The sequence below is a fragment of the Hippocampus guttulatus genome, chromosome 2, assembly GCF_054856545.1.
Source record: "Hippocampus guttulatus isolate MCC_2025c chromosome 2, RoL_Hgut_1.0, whole genome shotgun sequence".
NCBI lineage: Eukaryota > Metazoa > Chordata > Actinopteri > Syngnathiformes > Syngnathidae > Hippocampus > Hippocampus guttulatus.
In genome coordinates, this window is record NC_141262.1 from 15282760 (window position 1) to 15308679 (window position 25920).

The 25920-nt window shown below is 40.7% G+C and overlaps 1 protein-coding gene across 2 annotated transcripts in view; it reads right to left on the reverse strand.

Moving 5' to 3' along the window:
- Window positions 1–25920, reverse strand: part of il1rapl2 (interleukin 1 receptor accessory protein-like 2) — a 237051-nt gene that overhangs the window by 32905 nt on the left and 178226 nt on the right. For both annotated transcript variants that reach the window (XM_086138595.1, XM_086138587.1), the window contains exon 7: window positions 7829–7903. In XM_086138595.1, the coding sequence (XP_085994721.1) occupies window positions 7829–7903 (75 nt within the window). The remainder of the gene's footprint in view (window positions 1–7828; window positions 7904–25920) is intronic.

A 25920-nucleotide genomic window follows, 5' to 3' on the forward strand; every position in this document is an offset into this window, starting at 1 on the left:
AGTTCCCACACACGTTCAACCTTTTTAGTCTTCAGAGCAAAAATATTCAAAACCCGAGGTGATTCCTAATAGCTCTCCCCGGAAAGACAATCAATTATATGTTGTTAAATCCTTTCTTATTCTCTTATCCTCAAATGCTTCAGTATTAAATCCGTTCTGTGTACAAGGCAGTGACACCTTTCCAAAATCACATCATTTTTGCCAAATGCAGCTTCCAGATTTGTTAGTTGTAATCCTTTTCATACGTTTTAGAACTTTTTTTTTTGGGTTGCTCTATTAATGTTATGAAGTGACTGCGCTGTTTTTGTAAAACATTTTCTCCAAATCATATTTAGTCAGCATGCGGTATATTTTGATTGTCACTTGGCCTTTTTGCCTTGATGCAGTGTGTAATCTTGGGTGGTGATCCTGTTTCTTCTGCTCAGTGGCGGAACAAATGTTCAAATAGGGCATTGAATACATCACAATACAATACAAACTTGAATTGATTCTATTCGGGGTATGATAGATGTTCTCATCAATTCTCATTCGATGCCCATATTTGGCAATTTCCCGACAGCTCTAATTAAAAAGTTTCCTTCTCTTATATACCTATTCTGGACATTTGATTGGCTAGGGGACTGGCCTCATTAAGAAGCGTCTTAAATTAACAGATGAAATTAGAAAGGAGATTAGTGGCGATATGCTTGACAAGGTTAATTAAATGACCAGTCAGAAGGGCTTTGTAAAATCTAAACCGGCAGTTTAAGAGCAGCTAAAGCAGAGCTGTTTTTTGGACCGTTGTAACTTCATTTTCCGCTGGGACAAATCATTTGAAAAATAGCGTTACCACCACGATCAAAACAAACAGAGCGACAGTTGGCTTCCACTATTTGACTAGAAGTTTTTTGGTTTGTTTTTAACATGACCCTTTCCAATGGATTTTTTTGAAGACAGCATTGACCTAACCTTGAAAGGTGTCTGCAATTGCAAGAAAGCGATTTTATTCTTAAAATAAATCTCACCTGCCGAAGCTTCAGTGGCTCTTGTGGTCACTCGGTGACAAAATGTACAAACTTGCACTTCATCCTTTGATAGCAATGAACTATTGCAATCTAACTACCACTGTTGACTTTCCCACAAAAAGAAAGTCGCAACACAGCTTCAATTTGCGGGTCACATGGATTGAGCTTCAAACGACGTACATGCATGCGCTATGTAGGATGGTCGGTCACCTCAGTTATAACTTTTTAATAATGTCACAACCAGAAAGACACGATTCTCCGTTCTGCATCCCTCTGTTGGCAATCTTTTTTTTTTCTTTGTATTTTGGATGGGTTTTAGTCAGCGGGTGGGGTACACCTGAACTTTTCGGCAATGTTTTTACAAAATCAAAAGCTATTCTGATTAGCATGTAATACTGCAATTGAAAAGAATTTGATGTTGTTTAGCTGTCAGCAATTCCTGCGTAGATTTGGCCACAGTATCATTCCAGTATTGTTTTGAGGTACTATATTGGATTGGATTGGATAAATGTTATTGTCAAATGTACTATGTGTAATATGCAGGTGTAATATCAAAGTCAGCATTTTGGTATCTTGACAACACTAATTTTGGTAAAAGTCAAATGCTAGACAACTGCGGCCGGGGTTGCAAGACCTTCATCAATAGCAACATTCAGACTGGCTGATGCCAACTATGCTCTGAGCAGAAAGTATTCTGCTCATAAGAATGTGCAAGACTTTTTGTTTTTAAACTGGGGAGACAAAACAAACAGGAGTGCGAGCAGAGCAGGACATAGCAGTAGAGTTTTATGAAATAATACGTACTGGCATGCATACTTGCAACATATGTCAAGCCTGTGCCATTGCTCTGGGTGTTGTTGCTGCTGGATGGCAGATATCCAAACTAGCACAGCCTCGTTAACATTCAATTCATTATTCCTCTCAGACCGATGAATACACACCCACATGCACATACACGTCCTGGTTAGATGGATTTTTAGAGGTGCTTACTGCTTCAGAAAAATCTGATTCCGACTCCACAGGAATGTTATCCCGCAGAGAACGTCTTCATTTGTAAAATCGAGTGAATGAGAGGATAGCCAGCATGAAAATAATTGGAAACTGATGGAGATATTAACATCACAGGACCAAACAGCAAATGCTCTTAAAGGCAGGCAAGAATTATAGATTCAGAACCCCCCCCCCCCAAAAAAAAACCTTTGAGGAGAAAACAAAACTATACTACAGAGTTGCTGGCTCACAATTCAAATTGTAAGAGTAGAATTATTAATTAACCATACTGAATGTTCAGCAAAAAGCTGGAAAATCTCTTTCGAACCAGTAACTTTCATGAGTTTGGGGAAAAGCAGTCAACATGCAAAGTTAGCAAACATCAGGTAAACAAAAGTATTTTCAAAGTAGTCAAATTTGAAGAAAATAATATTTCATATTTTGTGTATGTATTAACTTCTATTTAGTGATCCTTTGGCATTCAAGTGGGCACGTTTTACTGAATCTTAGTAACTGATTGACAGACTTTCAATACCAGAATAAAAACATTAGGAGAGAACGGCAAAGAAAGGCAACCAAACTCACAAAAAAAAAAAAAAAAAAAATCATCTCTTGACAATGTGGATTCACATGTTTGCCTCCAGAACTAGGTAGGAGGTATAACGTATGACGGTTTCACACATGGTGCTTCTGACCGAGAGGACTTCTCCAAACTCGATTGTAGTGCTTGTTATTTGTGTCCATAAAAGTACAATAAAGGTGAAGGTAAAAGACAACAACTCTATTCACGACAGTAGATCATGAGAAATGAAATAAAATGAAAAACAATGTATAAAAAGAAAAAAAAAACATTTGGCAACGCTGTTGCCAATGAGAGCCATGAAGCATGACTCACTCATGCTTTGGCAGCAGCATTTACCGACCCTTTTTTCTCTTATGTTTCTTGTCGGTTTAACTTCTCCTTCTATCACTTCACTCAGACAAATGTTGTGTCTTGTGTTATATTTTACCTTCTTAAATATCTTCTCCCATTTGTGTGTTTTGAATTAGGAGAAACCAAGACTGTGCAAGTCTCTACTTGACATTTAGAATGCTATTCTTAATATGCTCTTTTTCTTTTAGCCTGTAGTTTCAACCAAAACAATTCTTCAAATTAAAAGCTTTGAATTTCAACCACTCACATGCTCACAAAGTACATGAAAAAAAATCCTCAAAATTACATTTATATTGTTACAGGCGATGTGTAAAAAACAAGTTAAGAATTTTACTCTGATTGTCACAGCTCTTCCACGAAAGGTATATACAGTATACCATTGATTCAATTTTGGAATTGAACACAGACTGGACTATCGTGGCTCTTTTGCAATTGTAAAGTAATTTCCTTCTATCCTTCCAATTTCATTATCATTGATTTGATATATCATTTCTTAATCCTCATGTTTCATAGTTACTGTTTTGTTTCTCTAATAGACATTGGGAGATGGCAATGTCCAAATAAATGGCAGAAGGTTAAATGATTGCACAGTGTATATCAAGCAATGCCATTGCATAAATGTGGACCATAAAAATCCAACTTGGCATAGCCTGCTGCACACCACTTCTAGTTATCTCTCTAACCATTTGAAAGGAAATACTGACACGTGCACAACCATTTTAAAGGATGTGAATGAGGAGATGGACTGAGCTGAAAGGAAGACAGTGAAACTGTTTGAGATCGTGGCAGCAGTAGATAGGACACAGACAGATGGAAATAAAGTGAGATCGAAGCAGACACCTCACAGGGACAGAAGGAGACAGATACACTGAGATAAATGCTATGGGGGGTAAAACCGAGACAGATGGGGGAGGGGTGTGGGAGAGGGTAGAAAATATACCAACTTATCTTCACCCGTTTTTCACAGTCAAACTCTCACTGATAGCTTTTCCACTTGTGAATGTGTGTGTTATTTTCCTCTTCGATATACTTCATGGAACGATGACAGAGGGAGAGGATAGAGAGGAATTTGTCCTGAGGGAGTAGCAACATACATTACTTGAGAAATAGGCTTAAGTGACCCCAGAAAATAAAGTGCTTATTGTGTATCCGGGAGAATAATCTGTTCTCAACCTTTCTGACACCACACACACACACACACACACACACACACACACACACAAAAAAATGAAACTTTGCCCGTGAGCAACTGGCCAACTTGCCAGATGCAGTGTGTATTAGACAAACTGTTGTTGCTAATTTTCTGAATTTGGTCGACATGGCATGAATATTCATTGAAAATGTTTACCATGGACAGAAATCTAATCCTGCAAGTTCTCCAACAAAATGACCCAATGGACTTTTTGGTCGGCTTTTTGAATTTACGAAGGCCTATCTTATGAATATTTGAAGAGGTAAAAAAAATATGGAGATCACAATCATATCGAATCTTACTGTCCAACACTGATTCACCTGCATTATACCTGTATATTGATATGGATACACTCTTCAATCAAGTACAAGAACTGTAGGTGTCGGCACATGATGTTCTCTTGGTGATGTTAATATTGTTATGCCCGTTCAAGTACTGTCAACACTGTTTACCCAAATCACAGAGAGGCCTTACAGTGTTAAACACATTCATCCTAGGCAACCGGCTAAGATAAAATCCTTTTTTTTCTCAGCAGCATTTCGAAACAGTAATATGTGTCTTTGTTACATCTTGGCTGGAGTACTGTAATGCACTTTATTTTGGAGTCAGCCAGTCCTTCCTCATGTATCACCAGTTGGTCCAAAATGCTGCTGCTTGCCTCTTAACTGGAGCTCGTAAGAGGGAGCACATAACCCTAATTCTGGCTACCCTTCACTGGCTCCGAGTACATTTTAGAGATTATTTCATGATACTTTTATTTGTTTTCAAATCTTAAAATACCCCCACCCCAGTTTACCTCTCAGAGGTCCTCCATCCCTGCGGAACACACACTATTGGAGGCGCCGAGGACTGAGCGCAGCCTTGGTTATGTAGGCAAGCCACCTCACTGTCCATTTTTAAAACTTGTTTAAAAACACATCTTCATTCTTTGGCTTTCAACCCAACAGAAGACTGACATCATTCTATTGTTTTCTGATGTCTAGTGTATCTGTATTAGAAAATGTAATTTGTGTTATAATTTCTTGTTTTAACTTTCTTTTGTTGTTGTATGGTTGTTATTTTATGTTATCTTTAAAGTGCTTTATTACAGCTGCAGCTGTTGTGAAATGGAGCAGCTTCTCGGCAGCACGCGTGTAGCAGGGCTGATTTTAATTTCGATTGGGGGAATGTTGGTGCTATTTGACTGTCGCCGCTCAGCAGCCCCGGGGCATTTGTGTTTTTTGCACCTGTAATGGGCAGCATCTTTCAGAGCCCCATTTCGTTTAGCGGAGATGTAGGCACTGTTGGAAAATCTGCGTTCGTGCGGTTGGATGGATGGCCGGTGGAGCCAAGGATTAGGATGGAGGAGCGTCAGCGCGGAGCGCTGATGCGTATTTGCAGCTCAAAGTTACTGCTTGGAAATGAAGTGGATTTACATGTGACAGGAGAAGTGAACCAATCTCTTTTTTCGTCAATGGACGCGACAGCTTCTTGTTTACTTTCAAACATAGCTGATAGCAGGTGTGTGCACATTTTGAGCATCACATCTCTGATCCACTGGTGATAGGAACCTTTGATTTTCTCCTCTTTCATTTAGAACTGCTCTAAACAACAAAGCGTAAGCAGGAATAGTGCACGATTGCATTACTGTCCGTGTCTTATGTTATGTGTTGTGTTATATTGTTTTGCTATTTTATGTCAACTGTTGTGTAAGGCGCTTTGTTATAGCTGCAGCTGTTGTGAAAGCTCTATATTGATAAAAATGTATTGTTTTGTATTGTATAAACTGAGCAATGTGAGGAAACATTGCACGATACATTGTTAAACACTGAGAGGTATAGGTATAGAAAAAAAACCCTACATTGATTTCCATTTATCCTCCACAGTTTTATGTTGTTAGAGCTCTGTAGTTTAAAAATGCCAAATACACGGAAAGAAAAATGTTCATCCCATTAACCCAGGAGAAAAGCACATAACCATAATTTGTAGATGAATTCTGCAAGTCTTCTGAGCTACTTATGACAAGACAAGTATTAATTCAAAACCATGTTCATTCTCCTTAAGCTGCTAATAGATTGTTTCACAAATGCAGCTTGGGCCCACCAGAGTGTTTTTGTAATGGAAGACGTCCCTGTAACTCCTCAAGCTACCTTAATTATTCATGGATCTTTTTTTTTCTTTGCATATTCAGTGTACGACTCGTATCTCCAATCAATCTTTAATTATGTATTTCATCTGCCTCTAGCCCACATTAGTGAGATAATGACTAAAATTAATTGTGTTGATTACCCAATGGTATTGTGGAGTGATGGACAGCGGCAACACGAGACATGGGACAGATAGGAGACTAAGAAAAGTTGAGAAAAAACCTGAATGGAGAGGAAACCAGAGTCAGTAAAAACATGGTTGAACGGCTATGTGGAAATTTGAATAACAGGTAGAAATGAGCAAAATGAACAAGGTAACTGTGCCTGCTGGTATTACGTTGCAGAGCTAAAGACAAGATTTTTAAAAACCGCGCGTGCGTGTGCTGCATGTGTATGATTGTGTTTGTGCGTGCTTGACTGTGTGTTTCCAGTGTGCATGTACACTGTGTTTACTGCTGTTGATTGTGTGAGTAGGTGGTGAAACTGCTTGATTTCCATTAAAAGGTGTCCCAGCTGCAATCTGTGTACAGGGGCCTAGGGGACTAGGGACTATTTGCTTGCTACTACATCAATGTGGGATTAATGGAAACATAAACACCCATACTTGTACACAAACACCTTTCTGCCTCCAGTGCTAACATCGTCAGAGAGAGCGCTGCACAGTAGGTGAAGCACGCGCACATGCACATTCAATCATCCGGTACTGAAGCACAACGTGCACTATACAATTACCACAAGAACATTTGAAACAGACTTAAAGGGGAAGTCAACCCAAAATGTTGCTTCACAAATATGTTCAACGCAGCCCCAAATTCTGATTAATATTATGTATGTGAAATATGAGTTATGCAACAAAATACACCCGTTTTCATTTATCTTAGGGGGAAGCCATTTTAACACTCGACTGAAAGTGACATCACAGTTGCTCAGGGCATAGGCTACAATCAATCATGGCTCAGCTTCAGTGGGAAGAGAAAGTGGAAAAATGGCAGCCCCCTTAGTAACTACAACCGGGTTGATTTTGCTGCTCAACTCCATCCGCATATCCTCATGAGGGTCACGGATGTGCTGGAGCCAATCCCAGCTGTCTTGGGGCAGTAGGCGGGGGACACCCTGAACTGGTTGCCAGCCACTCTCAAGGCACACATTGACAAACAACCATCACACTCACACTCACCCCCAGGGACAATTTAGAGTGGTCCATTAACCTGCCCTGCATGTTTTTGGAATGCGGGAGGAAACCGAAGTACCCGGAGAAAACCCACGCGGGCACGGGGAGAACAGGAAGGCTGGAGCCGGAATCGAACCTTGCACCTCTGCAATGTGAGGCAGACAACATTCCTTTGGTACCCCTGACAAACCGTTTTACAATCTTTTTAAGAAACATTGGTTCATGTGATAACTATAAAGACACATTAATAGTATTATACAGAAGATTGATAGAATGACTCATCTTCAAGAAATCAAGACAAAAATAGATGGAATTTGGATGGAACTTTGATGGAGACTACTTAAACATAAGGGAAGAAAAGGTGCACAGTGTGCAGTGTTTAACATATATCATAAAGGACTTGGTACTCACCGGGTGTGGTCTCTATCCCCGTGTCTTGTCCCTGCGGAGGGAAAAGGACTTTCGGTGGCTGGGTGGTCTGGAGAGCTGAAGGAAAGCGGAGAAAAACTATCAGCGTTGTGGGAACATTTTCACTTCATACGTTCAACATAATTTTTCAACTTTCTGCTGTGAATCCTCTATTGTAATTAAAAACAATTTGAGTTAGTTCAAAAAAAATTGGCGTTTCCCGGAGGAAACATCTGTAAAGAAGTTAGAATGACTGATGATGCTGTGGATGCCTGTTCTCCTGGGAGGTTAGCTTGATTTAATTTGAATGGTAAGGAGGAGGAAACAGACATGCTGAGAGGCTGTTTGAAAAAGTGTAGTTTGCAAGTTGTTGGTTGCACCAACACGTCTTCCTTAGACTAAGCAGAGTCTGAGGACTTTGAGGTGGGCTCTCCTATACCTGGGGTTGAAGTCACCGATTTGGTTCAAAAGCTCCTCAGTGGCAAAGCCCTGGAGGTGAATGAGATCCACCCGGAGTTCCTTGAGTCTCTGGGTGTTGTGTGGATGCCCTGGTTGACACGCTTCTGCAACATCGTGCGGTCATCGGGGAGAGTGCCTCTGGATTGGCAGACCAGGTGGTGGTCCCGTGGAACAGTGGACAAGCTCTACACCCTTGGCAGGGTCCTCGAGGGTGCATGGGAGTTTGCCCAACCAGGCTTTGTGGACTTCACAAGGCATTTGACCATGTCCCTTCGGGAGTACTGTCGTGGGTGTTTTGGGAGTATGGGGTACCGGCCCCCCCAATACGGACTGTTCGGTCCGACTACCAACAATGTCAGAGTTTGGTTCGCAATACCGGCAGTAAGTCAGATTTGTTCCCAGTGATGGTTGAACTCGCCATGGTCACCCTTTATCACCAATTCTGTTCATAAAATTTATGGACAGAATTTCTAGGCGCTGCCAACGCGTTGAGGTTGTCTGGTGTAGTGGCCAGGTCGGGAATGGGATCTTACCCCAAGTGGCGGAGATTAGGTATGTTGAAAACAAAATTGAGAAGAAAAAAAAGTCTGCGAATGTGCAAATCTAGAGGTACTGAACCACAAGTATGCATTGAATTTTGGAAAGATGTTCTACCATTTGTACCAAGAATACTTTTCCTCCATGTTTTAAATGAAGACTTGATTTTAACGATGTTGTATTTGTTACCCTTGATAACTCTGGACCTTCATGTAATCTACTCCTTAATTGTGGCTATTGACCAGCACAGTTAATTACTTAAACCAGTTTGGAAATGTCTCAGAGGAGTTCGACTTCATATAGACTTTGCTTGTCAAATCAAGTCTGACATTTTCCATGCAGGCAGTGCACACAGTCCTGCACAAAAGGTCAGACAGAGCAATAATCACCAGAGTCTGCTTTTACAGCTTCTACAGCAGCCATTGCAAAACAGAAATGTGATTTTTCTTTTCTCCCCCTTAAACTTCCCTCTGTACAAAATGTGTGTGTTTGCACATGTGTGTCCTCAGATATGAATAGATGTGAGCGTCTGGCAGTTTCAGAGCACACAAGTTACTTTTACAGAACTGAAGACGACACCAGATGCTTCAAACAGACTAAAACAAACAAATCATGTGCTGCATTTGCCTCATCAAATAGAGTTTTCTCTGTTGAATGTGTTTGACTGTGTAAGTTTTCTTCCACATTTTAATTTTCAACTAGTCTCAGGACAGAAACCTTGAAAAAAGTGGGGATTTGATATTTGAAACTGTATTCAGAATCCCGAGGCCAGCTTCCCGGCATGATGTTAAATTATTCATGCTCTATGGCATACAGTGTTTTCATCCACCAATGAAATGAACACTTTTTTCCTGACCTTCTGAGGTGGACAGTTGCTGAAATATGTCATAATTTATTTTGCTGTCTCTCAAAAGCAAACATCACATTGTTTTTCAGCTTTTCTTACAATTCTTTTTTTTCTTTATTTTTTTTCGCGGATGAAAAGAAGTATAGGCGACACAGTGCTCGACTGGTTAGCACGCCGGCCTCACAGTGCAGAGGTACAGGGTTCAATTCCGACTATGTCCTTCCTATGTGGAATTTGCATGTTCTCCCGGTGCCTGCTGATCCATCCATCAAGCCATTTTCAACACTGCTTACTCTGAACAGGCTCGCAGAGGGTTGCTGGAGCCTATTCCTGCTGACTTCGAGCGGAAAGCGGACTACACTCTGAACTGGTCGCCAGTCAGTTGCAGGACACATGTAGAGACAAACGACCATTCACACCCACATACACACCGTGACTGAGTGGGAACTAGACAACTGTGTACCACTACGCCATCAGCGATTCTAAATACAACAAAAAAACCCAGACATTGGAACACAAGATATTAACCAAATTTTGCAATATTGCTGAGTTTCCCCATCAATATCTCAAAATAGCACTAACACCGGTGCTGCAGAGGATCCCAAAAGAATCCTTCCCCAAGTGTATAATTGCGTGACGTCTGGGAAAGTCCACTCAACTACAGGGGCATTAATTACAGTACTTCCAAGGGAAAATAAAAATGTAGTTTTGGAATTTGGATTTGAAATATATCTTTTGTGAGTCCTGCAATTAAAACAAAACAAAACACACCAACTGTTTGATTTGGTGGAGGGTTGTCCCTTTGCCAGTAATGTTGTGTCGTCACTGAATAAGTCTCTTCAAAAAATCATTACCAAGGTGCCTTGACACCAGAGAACCTCTGTCATCTGAACATGTGCCAAGAACATCTGATAAATGAGTCATTCAAAACAGCTAAAAGGTCTGTTCTGAACAGAGGGCTGATTCATGGCAGCGATGATGCAAAATCCATCTAAAAAGGTACTGTTATTATGAGGATCTGATGTTTTGTGAAATAGAAATTAGCATCATTCTGAGGCCACAGCCACGCTGAGGAGACAAATTTGGAGAGACCCGAAGGTGTTCCCAATTGTATAAAGCAAATGTGTGTTTGAGGGTTTAATGCAAGCATGACACACATGCTGATGTGAGGAAAAAGTGGAGCTCACTGAACTGCATGTCTGTTAACACCCATGTACCTCTATTATCACAACCAGAATAAAACCTGCACACACACACACACACACACACACACACACACACACACACACACACACACACACGCACACACACACACACACACACGTCTATAATTATACTGTATATAATTTAGGGGTTGCCAATTTTTGAAGCTGAGAGCTACTCTACTCTTTAGGAAGTTATTAATACAACAGTTTCAGACGCACTTCTGAAATGTGTTCAAATTACCTTTAATAGTGGTAGTATTAGGTTCTAACCTACTCTATTTAACATGCCAATATTAGCTCATTTAAACTAGTCAAAAATCAGAAAAAGAAATCAGATTGTTTTTTTTGTACATATTAACACACTATGACACAAGACAAAAATAATTTAATTCAAACACCCCCACCAAAACATGCATGAAATCGGCCAATTTTGCACTCTAAAGTTAAACGAATACTTCACAGTTTCATGGACAGCTACTACTGTGGACAGTTTATCATGTTATCGGGTTATAGGGTGCATTAAAGAGTTAAGGACGAAGTATTGTAAAACGGCGACGTGTTCTGCCTGTACGTCATCTCTTTATTGTAGGGTTTAAGAGCTCAAAACATATATATTTTATTTGCTCCATTTTTTTAATGATTAATTGGCCGATAAATCAGTTATCAGAGTGTTACCCTGCCAAATGTCAGAATCAGCATCAGGTTAAAAATATCCTTATCTGTCTGGTTGTAGAGGCTGTAATTAGCAGTTATTGGTATTCAATTGTGTGAAGACACTGATCATATTCATGATTTGTCAGAATATTAGCAAAACAGATACATATCCATCCATCCATTTTCCGAACTGCTTGATCCTCACTAGGGTCGCGGGGGGTGCTGGAGCCTATCCCAGCTGTCTTCGGGCAGTAGGCGGGGGACACCCTGAATCGGTTGCCAGCCAATCGCAGGGCACACAGAGACGAACAACCATCCGCACACACATTCACACCCAGGGACAATTTAGAGCGTTCAATCAGCCTGCCATGCATGTTTTTGGAATGTGGGAGGAAACCGGAGTACCCGGAGAAAACCCACGCAGGCCCGGGGAGAACATGCAAACACCACACAGGGAGGCCGGAGCTGGAATTGAACCCGGTACCTCTGCACTGTGAAGTCGACGTGCTAACCACTGGACTACCGGGCCATATCAATCAGCAATATTTTATGTCTCAATATCTGTTCACATTTTCAAAGGATAGCAACTACAACATTTCTGAGAAATCACAATTGGCCCAACACTGGTGAGCTATTTTTAGAACTGGCCAGGGGGCTTCTCATGTAGCCGTTGTTGGTAAAAATACTGTACATGGCCTTCTTTTATGTGGCTCTCAGAGTTTGAGACTCAGATAAATGACTACCGGTAATTAAATGTATTTTGATTTAAATTTCTTCAACAAAGATCCCACCAGTTGATGTATCTAAATTGTCTCATGACCCTCAAATTTTTGGTAGAAAAGTTTTGGTTCCAGAACCATAAAATAGATCATCTAATTTAGAATCTAATTTGACTAGACTGAAATGCGCTTCACCGTAATAATGGCAATTTAAGACAGCTACTGATGATTCTCTGCAATTGGCCGGGTTCGATTCCAGCTCCGGCCTCCCTGTGTGGAGTTTGCATGTTCTCCCCGGGCCTGCGTGGGTTTTCTCCGGGTGCTCCGGTTTCCTCCCACATTCCAAAAACATGCGTGGCAGGTTGATTGGAAGCTCTAAATTGTCCCTAGGCGTGAGTGTGGGCGTGGATGGTTGTTCGTCTCTGTGTGCCCTGCGATTGGCTGGCAACTGATTCAGGGTGTCCCCCGCCTACTGCCCGAAGACGGCTGGGATAGGCTCCAGCACCCCCCGCAACCCTAGTGAGGATAAAAGCGGTTAGGAAAATGAATGAATGAATGAATACTGATGATTCTCTTTGGATAAATTGTTCTTGAGAGTCTAACAATGACGAATCCATTTTGGCCGTGACCCCAGTGATCTCTGTCTGAGCTGCAGGCTGAAATGTTCCATTGAGAATGCAAGGGGAAGGAGATTAGATGAAGATGAAACATAAAAAATAAAAAGGAGGAAATAACAAGACATTTTGAAAAGGAGATGAAATAAATGCAGCGAGGGAAAATGAATGTATTATTTTGAAACAGTCACCTTACTTCAACCACAGAGAGCATTGCAGCCAATATGTATAGTCTGTTGCAGCACGTGTACCTGTATATATCTCCACTTCAAACACACATTTCATGAAGACAAATTAATTGAGCATTGACCAGGAAGAGGATTTAATGGAATTGATGCCAGATAAAAAAAAATTTTTTAATGTATGCGCTATGATTTGAAAATTATCCAACATGCATCACAGCTGGTTTGATACTGCAAACAGAATCCATCAATCAAGAAAGGCTTGTGTGCATTTCTGTATTGGCTGTTGTCATCTGCATTTCTGTGAATATGGCTGATGTGTTTATTTTTATGCAAGACTTGTTCGTACTTACAAAAGTGAATGTTTCAACCACTTGCTGAACAAAAAAAACTAAACAAAAAAACCCTCCATTATGTAGCCAGTGAGGATTTCCATCCACCGATCCATCACATGGTTTGCCCTTATTAGGGTCACAGGTGTGGCTAGAGCCTGACCTGACTGCCAGTCAATTGCAGGGCACATATAGAGCAGACAAGCAACTATTCACACTGAATTTCACACATATCATCAGTTCTGAGATTTCATCACATTTTTGTCATTTCTGAGGAAGCCGGAGCATCTAAGCCGAAGCACGGGGAGAACATGCAAGCTCCATGTTGGAAGGCTGGAGGCAAAATTTGAACCCAAATCCCAGAACGATTATTCCGGGCTTTACTCTCTCTCTCTTTCTCTCTCTCTCTCTCTTCTCGATATATATTAAGGATGTCATAATATTCTCAATCTCACAGTAAAAAAGTGCCTCAAAATCGTCATGGTCTAGTCTCTATTTAGAACAGTGAGCCACTGTGTTGGAAATGTAAGTTTTAGGTCAGCTATAGCACATCGAATAACCTGGCTGCTATGGCCACAAAGCAATCTCTCCACTTGTTAAAATTATGCAGCACATGTAAGCCATGTGACCATCTGAGCACATCACAACTAAGGCAGGTTAGTAAGGGGCATACATAAAAAACAAACAAACGGGGAGCAAGAGGGAGCTAAATTGAACGGAATGACACATTGATCATTGACACTATGAAGGCAACTTGCAGGCCTGAGTCTCAGTTGGAACCATGCCCTATCTGATTTAAATATCGATCAGAAGCGAGAAAAGGAGCCGAAAAATATTCTTATGTTCATTCTAATCATTCAAGTCCTCTCTTCGGAAATGAAGAGATCTATACGGTAATTTAGAACAAAAATCTCACATCCTGAAGATGGATGATGATGATGTGTGTGCACGGTCAAAATGGTATGAAGGTATTCCCTTAAGGACGATGTCCTCACCATGATATGTGTGTGTGTGTGTGTGGAACAAAATGAAAAACTATAGTGTGCCTCAGCAATGCTCAGCCATTATCGTTGTTCCTATTTCCCCCAGCTCTCAATTTTTTTTTAAATTTTGTGTGTGTGAAAATGAAAACGGAATATGATTGAGACAGTGACAGTGCATTGACTAATGACAGAATGAACAAGCTCATTATTAAAGGTCTTATCACCTCTCAGCAGATGCGCTTCCACACACACACAAGCGCACACACACACACACACACACACACACACACACGCACACACGCACACACACAGACACACACACACACACACACACACACAGTGGATGCTCAATGTCATCATAATCTACATCATAGAGGTAGCCCACTCTTTGAAAAAGCTGCCCAAGGATATTTGTAGATCATAGGTTGTTACCTGGTTGTTCCATATTGTTTTAAACAGAAATGCACGCAAAGGGCAAATGTAATCAGGCCCACTCTGCCTTCCCTACAAAGCCAGCAAAACACCAATTGTTTGAAGCCTCTAAATCAGGGAGTCACTAACGTGGTGACCAGGTAGACAAGCTGCTTTTCATCTCTTTTTAATTCTGCTGCACTGTCCGGAGACAGTCGCTGGTACATCCGCCTGACCTTGGTGCAGGAAGAGCGGGGTCAGTTCCCAGTCAGTGACGGTGTAAATGTATGTGAATGTGTAAGGAAAAAGAATGGTGTGTTGAATTTATAAAATTGTATTTTGTCAAGTGGTGGCACAAAATAGAATACATTTTTTAAGTAGACTATACAACTACTTCAGCCCAAAGTCATCGGGAGGGGCTCCAGCTGAGCCATTAACTTGAACAGGATAAGCGCGATTGAAATGGATTGATAATCTCCAAAACAGACCAAGTGCTCGTGTTGGTATGCCTCTTCTTCTTTCTTGCCTCATTGTGGTTCCCAGCTGACTGGGTCAGAAGGGGGGGTAATGTAACGTAAAGATAAAGTTCAAACCTCACGAATTTGAAGCTTAACAAACATCCTTATTATTTATTGTTTGCTATGATTGTCAGACAGAGCAGTTGGAAAAGGTAAAGTGTCACTTGAAACTTGCAACAAACACCCTGACAGTTTTCCTAACGGCTCACTGGGATTGTGTGAAAGACAGCAAGGAGGCAAGTAAGCACTCTGCGATCATCGCAGATACGAGAAAGATAATTAACTTAATCTCCATGGATGCGTGTGTCGCCTCAAGCCTCGGTACTGGAAATAGTGTGTTCCTATCCTCGCTGTCAATGTGGCCCGCAGCAGTTAGGTGTGAGTGATTTAAACCAACGAATTAGAGTCTCTAACTGCACATGCACACTCTCATTCTTTGTCCCACACATTGAAAAATAATTTCAACTTGCTTGTCAAATGCTGAGCCAAGTTCTCATATTTGGTATAGCTTCACGAGTGTGTTTCTTGTGTATTTCTCTTGATGTTCCCTTCCCACACTTGAGTGATGGATAAATTCTCCATCTCTCCATCAATCTATTCCACTTTGTAGTTGCCAATGTATGCAAAGTGTTAAATAAGAAAGAAATGACTGAGTGCTGCACCTGAAAGGTGGAGACTGGTTTCTGATTTTAAAACAAACAAACAATTGATTATGTGAATAGAAACATTTGTGAATGAGTCATTTACCTGTGGAATGTTCTGAAAAACATGCTACTTTAAAAAGGATATTCTTGTCAATTTTCATTGTCAACTTATAATAACAATAATAATAATAACAATAATATTGGTGACCCGGCGGTCCAATGGTTAGTACATTGATCCCACTGTGCAGAGATACCGGGTTCAATTCTATCTCCGGCCTCCCGGTGTGGAGTTTGCATGTTCTCCCTGGGCCTGTGTGGATTTTCTCCGGGTACTCCGTTTTCTTCCCAGCTTCCAAAAACTGATTGAACACTCCAAATTGTCCCGCGGTGTGAGTGTGAGCACGGATGGTTGTTTGTCTCTGTGTGCCCTGCGATTGGCTGGCAGCCGGTTCAGGGGGTCACCCGCCTACTGCCCGAAGGCAGCTGGGATAGGCTCCAGCAGGCTCCGCGACTCTTGTGAAGATAAAGCAGTTCAGAAAATGGATGGATGGATGGATGGATAATAATAATTGTTAATATTATTATTACATTATTATTATTATTATTAGTAGTAGTAGTAGTAGTGATAGTAGTATTACTTCTTTTTTTTTCCCATCCATTTCCACATCATTTGTTGTCATGAGTCTGTTTTAGGTGAGTTGGAGTCCAGCTGACTTGGCACACAACAACAAACAACCACTCACATTCTTATGTGTCAACAGTCGTCATGAAATCTGAGCCGACCAAAGTTACATGTGGACTATACATCCATCCTGGGGCCTTTTCTGTTTAACAGCTATGTGCTTCTAAACCCCTGCTGCTTGTGAAGTGGGTGGAGTTCACTGCCACCAATCTCAAGTCTGTCCAAAAACAAGTTGAGTCAAACTAAATAAATAAATAAATACATCAGTGGGAATATGGCTCGTATCTTCAAATAGTTAATCATTCGTATCTGAAATAGATTCACTTAATACAGGTCTAGTGAGAGTCTGAGTTTTTTAAAAATTAATTCTTTGAGTAAGAGGCCGGGTATACCCTGGACTGGTCCCCAGCTAATCCCAGAGCACATGTAGGCGAACAGCCATTTACACTCATACCTGTGGATAATTTTGAGTCTTTACAGTTTACATGATCAAACAAGCATTTATTTTGAAGTGTGGGAGGAATCACACCCGGAGAAAACCCACGCAAGCATAGTCAGAATATACAAATTCTATCCAGGCCGGCCAGAACCGCGATTCAAAACCCCATTATGAGGCAGCTGTGCTAACCACAATATCACTGTGCCGTATTTATTTGAATAAACGGAATTAACAAAAATGGAAAGAATATTACTTATTTCCACTTTTTTTGCAGGCCACATAAAATTCCATGGTGCGTCACATCCAGTTTGATGATCTCTGAAACCTGCGAATGCCTTTGACATTTCGTTCCCTTTCAACCAGAATGGATCTGAATGATACGGGATTGATGCCTGTGTGATAGAGAAATCTATGAACAAAATTGTATCATGTTTAAAGTTTTGGTTAATTTGGGCATGTCTGGACATGCTCAGCGCAAAGGTGTCGGCCGTTTGGGCGGAGGGCCTTTTCTTGAGTAATCACGTTAAAGCAAGGGGGGCGAAGGCTAGATTCAATCACAGAGTGGGAATAAACAAATTGGGAACAAAGAGTTGTTGAATACCAAAAGACAGTTTGGGAACAGCTGACGCGCCCAGGTGGACATTTGTCATCAGCAAAGTCTGTGACTTGTGTATTCGGGTAGATCAGATCACTACCGAGGGGCTAGACCGGGGGGCGCGGTATGCAAATCTCTGGGGCAGTGTCTTTCTTGTATTTTGCAATAAAAGTTCGAACCGGCGGAGAGGGAGCCGAGTGTGATCGCGGAGCAACTAACCGTCGTTCGCTCTCAGAGATCCGCTCCCGCCGATATTGAAGACAATTTTCCTGTGTGCCGAGTCATTTCTTTAACTTTGTCCGAGAAAATCTCTGACACTGTGATACCAGCATCAAGTATATTTAACAGGACTTTCCATGTCAAATTGAGATTCCTTTTGAAGATTCACTCCTCTGCATTGAGTAGCTCATACAATTCGAGATTCCAGACACTTTGCTGCTTCTTATATTGCAGTGGGAATTCTTTTGATGGGCAGAGTCGGGGGGAGACAAGGAGGGCTTGTTTAACAACTACAAAACTCAATTTGTTTTCCTTTTATCTTGCATCAACCACCACCCTGAGCACCACATTCTGTTGTGGGGATTTCCAGACACTCAGATTTAAATGACTTCAATGATATGCAAATGCTATTTGTATCAACCCAGCTTGTCTGTCCTCTTTCCAGGCTGTAAGTGTCCTTCATTTTTTGGTTGGAAGTGATGGTATTAGAGGGACGACGTGACAGCTGCATGATGAGCATTCCCAGTTCCCAACAGAATCCCTGCGGGATCTTTTCACAATAGATCAAGTCCAAACTTAGTCTCACCTTCAGGGCTCGGTCCCACTGCTGCTCTTAACTCCAGAATGACACAATATGAGCTTTGGGACTTTGTTTGCTCAATCCCTGAAATGACGAACCTCATTAAGAGAGCACAAATAGCTTTTTAAAACACATATTGAATTTTCATTGTGTTAAAAAAATACTGGGAAAATTGTTAAGAGCTGTAATAAAAAGGGAATGCCTTTGATGTCTTCTACGGTCTTATAACTAGTTTTTTTTATTCTCTCTGTTAGCTGAAGCAGGATCGTCTTTTTTTTCTGTGAAAACTGCACTTTTCTCCCCCTTTACATTACTCCACATCTTCACGCTCAATGATTTTAGCATCCTATAGGGCTCAATTTTAGTGGCTGGGGTAAATCTTGCACGGCGCGTGGAGTTAGTCTGCATGGAGGTGGGTAAGACCAGAGGCCGTATTCCTAAAGATTCTGAGTAAAAATGAAGAGTACATCCTCGTAAAGATAAAAGCTATTTCTGAAGAATCCTAGCTATTAAGAGATATCCTGAAGTGAGATCTACAAAAAGCAGGACTTTGAAGCGGCTTACGAGTTCCCTAAGCACAGGACAAAATGGCATACAGAAGAGACGGGTAGATATTCTCCACACACTAGATGACAGTGATATGAAAGTCAGGATGAAAAAAAAAATCCATGTCATTCACTACACCCACACTTTGTGCATATATTAAATGAAATTTGGGGAAATTTAAAGAGCGCCCCTCAATATTGTACAAAATTGCTTGAATCATTCTGAGTGACAAATGGAGGTCAGTATACTTTACTTGTCATAGGAATACATGTTCAATTTGTTTCTTAGGTCAATCACCATCATACATTACCCCCCTTGCTATTTTATGACTGCAAAAAATTCACCATGTGCCTGCCTTTATTCTTTTCAAATCACTTTATTTACAGAGCACTTTAAAGCAACCATTGCTGCATATAAAGTGCTTAACAAGGAGTAAAAGTCAGTGAAAAAAAATAATTAATAACACAAACACAGCAGACACCATAAAACCCTCAAACAATGCCAAATCTCATGCTGAATCACAATAAACCACGCCGAGTTGCAAGAGAAAGTATGTGAAAGCTTTTCATCTGAAACTGGCCAAATTTAAAATGATCTTCAAGTAAGCCTCAAAATTAGACAAACATGATTTGCTTAAAATAAGAATACACAACTATACAAGGTGTGTCAAAAAAGCTCCAGGAATCGTGTCAAAGAATATATTTCTAACAAAAAATACACAGTCAAAATAATCCCCCTAGAGTCTAATACGCTTTCCAGGCCTTCTTACCAAAATGAAGGAGTATTTAAAAAAATATATACTGTATATTCTTGTTTTATTCGCAACACTTGTTCCAAACAGTATTTATTCATTCCCATTTCTCAGCTATGTAGGCTACCTCACTGCCAGTCTCTGGGATTCGCTCCGTCCTCTTTGCCATGCTTTTGGATTTCTCAAAGGGATTGCTGCTACTAAATATGGTCAAAAGGAGACGTTTCTCAATGCAAATGAGGCTAGACGTGCATGAGTTTGGCAGTTTAGAACAGGTGCGATTTATCAACATACTGTACATTATTTAATGGCGTGCGTATGCCAAATGTCTGCACGTTTGTGGAGATTTTTTTGTACTTACACACACTCTAAATTTCAGCTCTACCAATGAATTTAGGACCTGTTCTATACACTCTTTGATAAATGACGCCCCAGGAAAGCAAAAATGGGCTTCAATGTCACCTTTGTCAGTGCAGGGGGAAAAAAACAGAATATAGAGCACAAGGTATCAACTGTGCTGCTAATCTCCAGATTTGTTGGTCTTAAATTAACATCGGTGCATTTGAAGCAGGAAGTGCTGTTGCAAATTGCAGTCCTCTGGAAAGAACGGCAAGAGAAGGACCACAAACAGAATAGGCACAAATATCTGCAGTATCAACCTTTGGGGAGTCTGCTACAAGCCGATTAACATGGGGTTCCCAGGGCAGTATCGACACGGACGGCTAAAAAAAAAAAAAGGGTTGCCAGAGAGGAAAGCCACCCGAAACATCAATGTAACAGGAGATAAAAGCTGATGGTTGTGGCTCAAGTGTGGGTATGCATGGACTGGCACGCTGCTTGGAGACAACAGGGTTGTTCAAGTTAGCGTGATGGTCTGACTCCCGATCACTGATGATTTAGCTCATCTGCATCTACTTGCTGTCTCAAATATCTAAGTTCACTGTAGACCACCTCTGGGAATAATTTAATATATTGTGTGTAACTCCATTAAAATTATGTCCAACTGTAGCATCTCACCCCGCGACCCTAGTGAGGATTAAGTGGTTCGGAAAATGAATGAATGAATAAATGTAGCATCTCAACATAATGCATATATAGTACACAGTAAATACACATTCCAGCAAGACAAAGTGCTAGAAACAAATACTAATCAATTAATGAACAACTTTTTTTAAGAATACAGGTAGCAGGGTAACAACATCTAAAGTGTTTTGTGTTTTATCACACAGCACTATGCAGTCATATGATAATAAGGCTGGACTTTGGTGTTGGTTTTACTTGTATGTGTGTCACAAACTTCGCAACTTCAGGGGAAACTTTGCTGGCTGGAGGAGAAGGTAAACTTTGTCATGGCTCCATGGCCGTGGCACACAGACACAGTCCTTTGAGCTGCTGGCCTCCAACCAGTTTCTCTGTTGTCTTTACAGCTAGGCCAAACCTGGTCGGAGTGTAATGGAGCCAAACTCATTCACAAACTGGCTGAAGTCACCCAGATAATGGCTATTCTCTCGCTCTCTCATGTACTACTTCAGAATACTATTTAGTTAATTGAGGTGGTTACTCATGTGCTCCATATTTAATGGAGTTACGCTCCCATCCCTCTTATAAATCACTTTAAATCACTCACAGACACTTTAAAATCACTTCTCACTCTGGTTGATGTATGAGTGGTACAGTTGCATCCCACCCATCATCTACAAATGAAACATGATGAATTCATTGGTAGTCTGTTGTTTGTATGAAATGACTTCAAACTAAAAACAAAAGAAAAAAAAAACGTCCATAATCAATCCATCGTTGACAGTATGAATTATTGGGTCACGGACTGTGAGTGTGTTTACAGTTGTGCATGTGGATAGGTGTTGAATAACAATTTCTGCTGTTTCTTATCAAGCACTGTATTGCGCTGTCGGTTTATCCCTGCGGATTATGATATCACATATATGGTACTATGTACTGTTTGCGCATAAATGAACAAAGTAGTGGCAAATATCAGGCAAACAGCCAACGCGAGCATACTGCATGTGTGTCTTTGAGGTGCGCCCGTGATAAGAAATGTTCGTAGGCAGGCCAAATAGAACATATTGCAGATAAAGCTGCTAGAGGGGGTCTGAGCGACCACTTGGCACCTCCACCTGTGGATCAGATAACAAAGAAGTTGAGCTCACACCAAAGTCCAGAAGACAACGGTGCTTGCATGTTCACTTATTTTTGGGTAAAATTCCATTGAAACAACTGCGACATGTATCGTTTTACATGCAGAATTGTGATTTGAGATTTTCATTCGTGTGGACAGAAATACTCTCCATGAACCCACTTGGGGCAAAACTTGAAATTAGCTAATCCCATGTATATAATAAATATATCTAATATATAGAAATAAATCAACACTCTGAAATATTCGGATCAAAGGCATGTTTTCACTGCGATTGCATCTGTTTTATAATTCAATATTTATACATTTGTGTCATTAATTAAACCTCTCAAACGTATTTCTATGGGCCTAATACTGTTCACAAAAGCAATACTAAGCAAGCAAAGATTGTGCCTGTGATGCCTCAAAATGAACCTTCTGTTTATTGAGAAATGTGCAGCTGCCTGCATTCAGACCTACTTTGCTCTTGATTCATTTAGTTGCATCAAGCACATTTCTTTGCGCTCTTAGCAAGAATAATACAAATTTACAAAGAGGAGATTAACATTGAACTTTTTCAGATTGCTTCCCACCATTATCTTTGCAGTTGGACAACACCGTGTCACTATCTTAGTGTTGACTGGATGGCCTATTGCAATCTTCAATGCGTTATTGGATTTTGGAATGTTTCACCCCGTTGCATCATAAAACGGCTTTCCTGTCACAGAGCATCATATTTAGCCATTTACGTGTGTCATACCTTCATTTTATAATCCCTCGAGAATTTCATTATCAGCCCAGAAGTGTGTGTGTATGGAGTGGGAGGAGGGTTGGAGGGGGGCAGTCATATTATGTTTAACTTGCATTACGAAAACAATAAAACAAGAAAAGAAGGTTGGGAATTGTCTGCTGGATTTCTCTGTGGCATTGAACACTTTTAACATATGGTTAGAGTGAACCATGATGGTGAAATTTTAAAACTCTTCAGAAACAATACAACCTCAAATTTACTTGAATTTGATCATCTTCGGACCCCCGCACACTGAGCGATGCGACGGAACTCCACTCAACGCTCGCGTGGTGTGCAGAGTTCTGTAACAAGATTTCATGAGTGGCCAATCCTCGGCCACTGGCTTTGAGGTGATTCAAAATTTGATGGGGGTGGCTTTTCACTCCCGTCCCATGCCACAGAAAAAAAAAATTAAAATCCTATCTGGGCCCAGTGCTGGCAAATTGTAAAAAAAAAAAAAAAGAAAAAGAAAATAAAGTGCCGGTTATATTCAAATGAATGCGAGTGAGCGATCCCCCGCCTTTCCATATATCCCGATTTTTTGCTCATGTCCTCTTTGGTGGTATTATAAAAAACATTATAATACAGATAAGATGAAAGAAACAAATTAACTACCTGGAGGAAATTTCACTTTAAGCCCATATCAAGCTGAGGATAATATGCACATTCCGTTTGGCTGCAAGAGGATTTTCGCGTTGAACTTTCAGCCAATTAATACGTTTTTATAGGGGTCAGTACGATGTGTCAAGGGAAAATGAAAACATAGATGTCAAACACTCTGAAATCCAGTAGCTATCATGCACACACACACAAACACACACACACACACACACACACACACACAAACACACACCCACACGCACACGAATACACTAATCAGTGGTTAATTCTGCCTTCAGTTGGGACTAAATTAGGTTAAAGAAACTAATTACAGTAACTGAACATTCCCAACCATACTGCCAATAAATGTGTGTCTGCGTTTGTTTTTAATTATTGTGCTTTTTCTTCCTTGCAGTATGGTTTTATAAAAGCATTATTGAATCATTTATGAATTCTTCTTTGAAATGCTCTGTTATTTTACACACGAGCATATTGAATGGATGTATCCCTGTGACAATAGCCTCATGTGTATGCAGTAGACTGCGTCATTACTGATGTGTGTGAATATAATTTACTCCGCTCGGGTGTATTGGGAAATTAGAGTTGCAAAATTAATTGTGTTCGCCCTAAAGGCCCTTTCCAATATTACTTAACATTGCTCGAAAGAAGGACTGTACATAAGTGAGGGAATGAGAAAGAAAACCTCATTGAAAATGATGACATTGAGATTGTTATACGTCTCGAAATTGATAGATGGCATTTTTATCATGGAGTCCACATTCTTGATTTTACTCTCATTTTGCTTGTTTGGTTTGAACTGTCCCAATAGTTTTGTCCGTATATGCATATTAAATGTTGAATGGTCATGTGTGAATAGGACCAAACATTAATGGCAGGTTCACACGGCAAGATTTAAAATTTTCGGCAAACTTCCAGAACTTGAGAGGTCAGAGGGGAAATTTCGCAAAACATCTTGAGATAAAACGTGACTTCAGAGTAAACAAACATGGTGGACAAAAGTGGTGATAGTTTGTGGTTTGATTTTGGCAGAAAAAAAGCAAGACCACAAGCAAAGTCGTTGGTCAAAGGAGTGGAGATAGCGCAAATAGGAACTTTCCAAATGTTTTGATTTTGGATTCGCCAACGTGCTTCTTCACCTTGTCACTTGTAACAAGATAGACTTACAGTATAAGTGTTTCCCGAAACATGTTCAGAAACATGCCGAACTTTAACAGATTAATCTCAGTGATTGTGCCTCATGTTGCTTATGCAGATGTGGCCTAATTTAGATCAGAAAGGCATCATGAAATGTCCTCTGTAAGTACACATTTTAAACAGATGGTAATGTTTTAAAAAAATGCTCTGAGCATGAACTAACACGACTGCAGCTGGGCAAGACATATATTGGAAACAACTTGGGGCAATTTGACGTTTCCTCTCGCGTCCTGCAGTCTAAAGCCACCTAGGGCGACACATGCCGAGGCCAATACACAACTCTCTTATTTACTGAAGCAACCCAGAGCAACTGCTTCTGACTGGCAAGACTTCAACAGAAAATCTGTCCAACATTTATCAAGCCTTGCCCCAGTGTAATGAGAGATGGATAAAATGGTGGCGCATAATACAAGGGAATAAGGCAGTTGCAGACACAAAGGCCCTGGGCCTTTTATTTATTTATTTTTTGCCTGACCTCATTCATACAATTCAATTTAGAAAACCACATTACTACCCGCATATTGTGACACACTCTTGTCGTACTTAAAGATTGAAAGAATTCTGGCATTTGTGGGGAATTTAGCCAACTCCAATAAAAGATGACAAGATTTGTTCATTTGATGAATTACTTGGTTTGAATGGGGGAATTCCACTTATGCAGTTCCATCATCATTCCCAAAGCACAGAAAACAAAATGATCAGAGTATGTAGTACAGTTGCTGCAATGAAATATAACATCCATCCATTTTCCGAACCGCTTGATCCTCACTAGGGTCGCGGGGGGTGCTGGAGCCTATCCCAGCCGTCTTCGGGCAGTAGGCGGGGGACACCCCGAACTGGTTGCCAGCCAATCGCAGGGCACACAGAGACGAACAACCATCCACGCCCACACTCACGCCTAGGGACAATTTAGAGCTTCCAATCAACCTGCCACGCATGTTTTTGGAATGTGGGAGGAAACCGGAGCACCCGGAGAAAACCCACGCAGGCGTGCTAACCACTGGACTACCGGGCCGCCCTGAAATATAACACAGCTACAATAATATTTTTTTTTGGCATGTAAGCTTTACATGATGTAATATTTAAAAGAATCAAGACTATTAGCAGAGTTTGCTTTGCACAATCTATTTATTCCAATTGTTCTGGAACTGAAGGGGACAGATAAAAATACATTAAGTGAATTATAATTTTTTCAGGGTAGATTAATTAAAGGCCCTCAGACAACAAAGTGTATGCAGAAAAGTGGTGAAGATTGCACGTCTGTGTCCTATGTGTTGTGTTGTGTTATTTTTGTTATTTTGACTTCAAAATGGCGCCGCGTGAGTGGCTGCTTTTCCAGCAGCTCCTATATTTTGTTGTTCTACTTCTTCCTTTCATAACTTTGCTGCTGTGAATCGGGAATTTCTCCATTGCGAGACTAATAAAGGTTTTCTTATCTT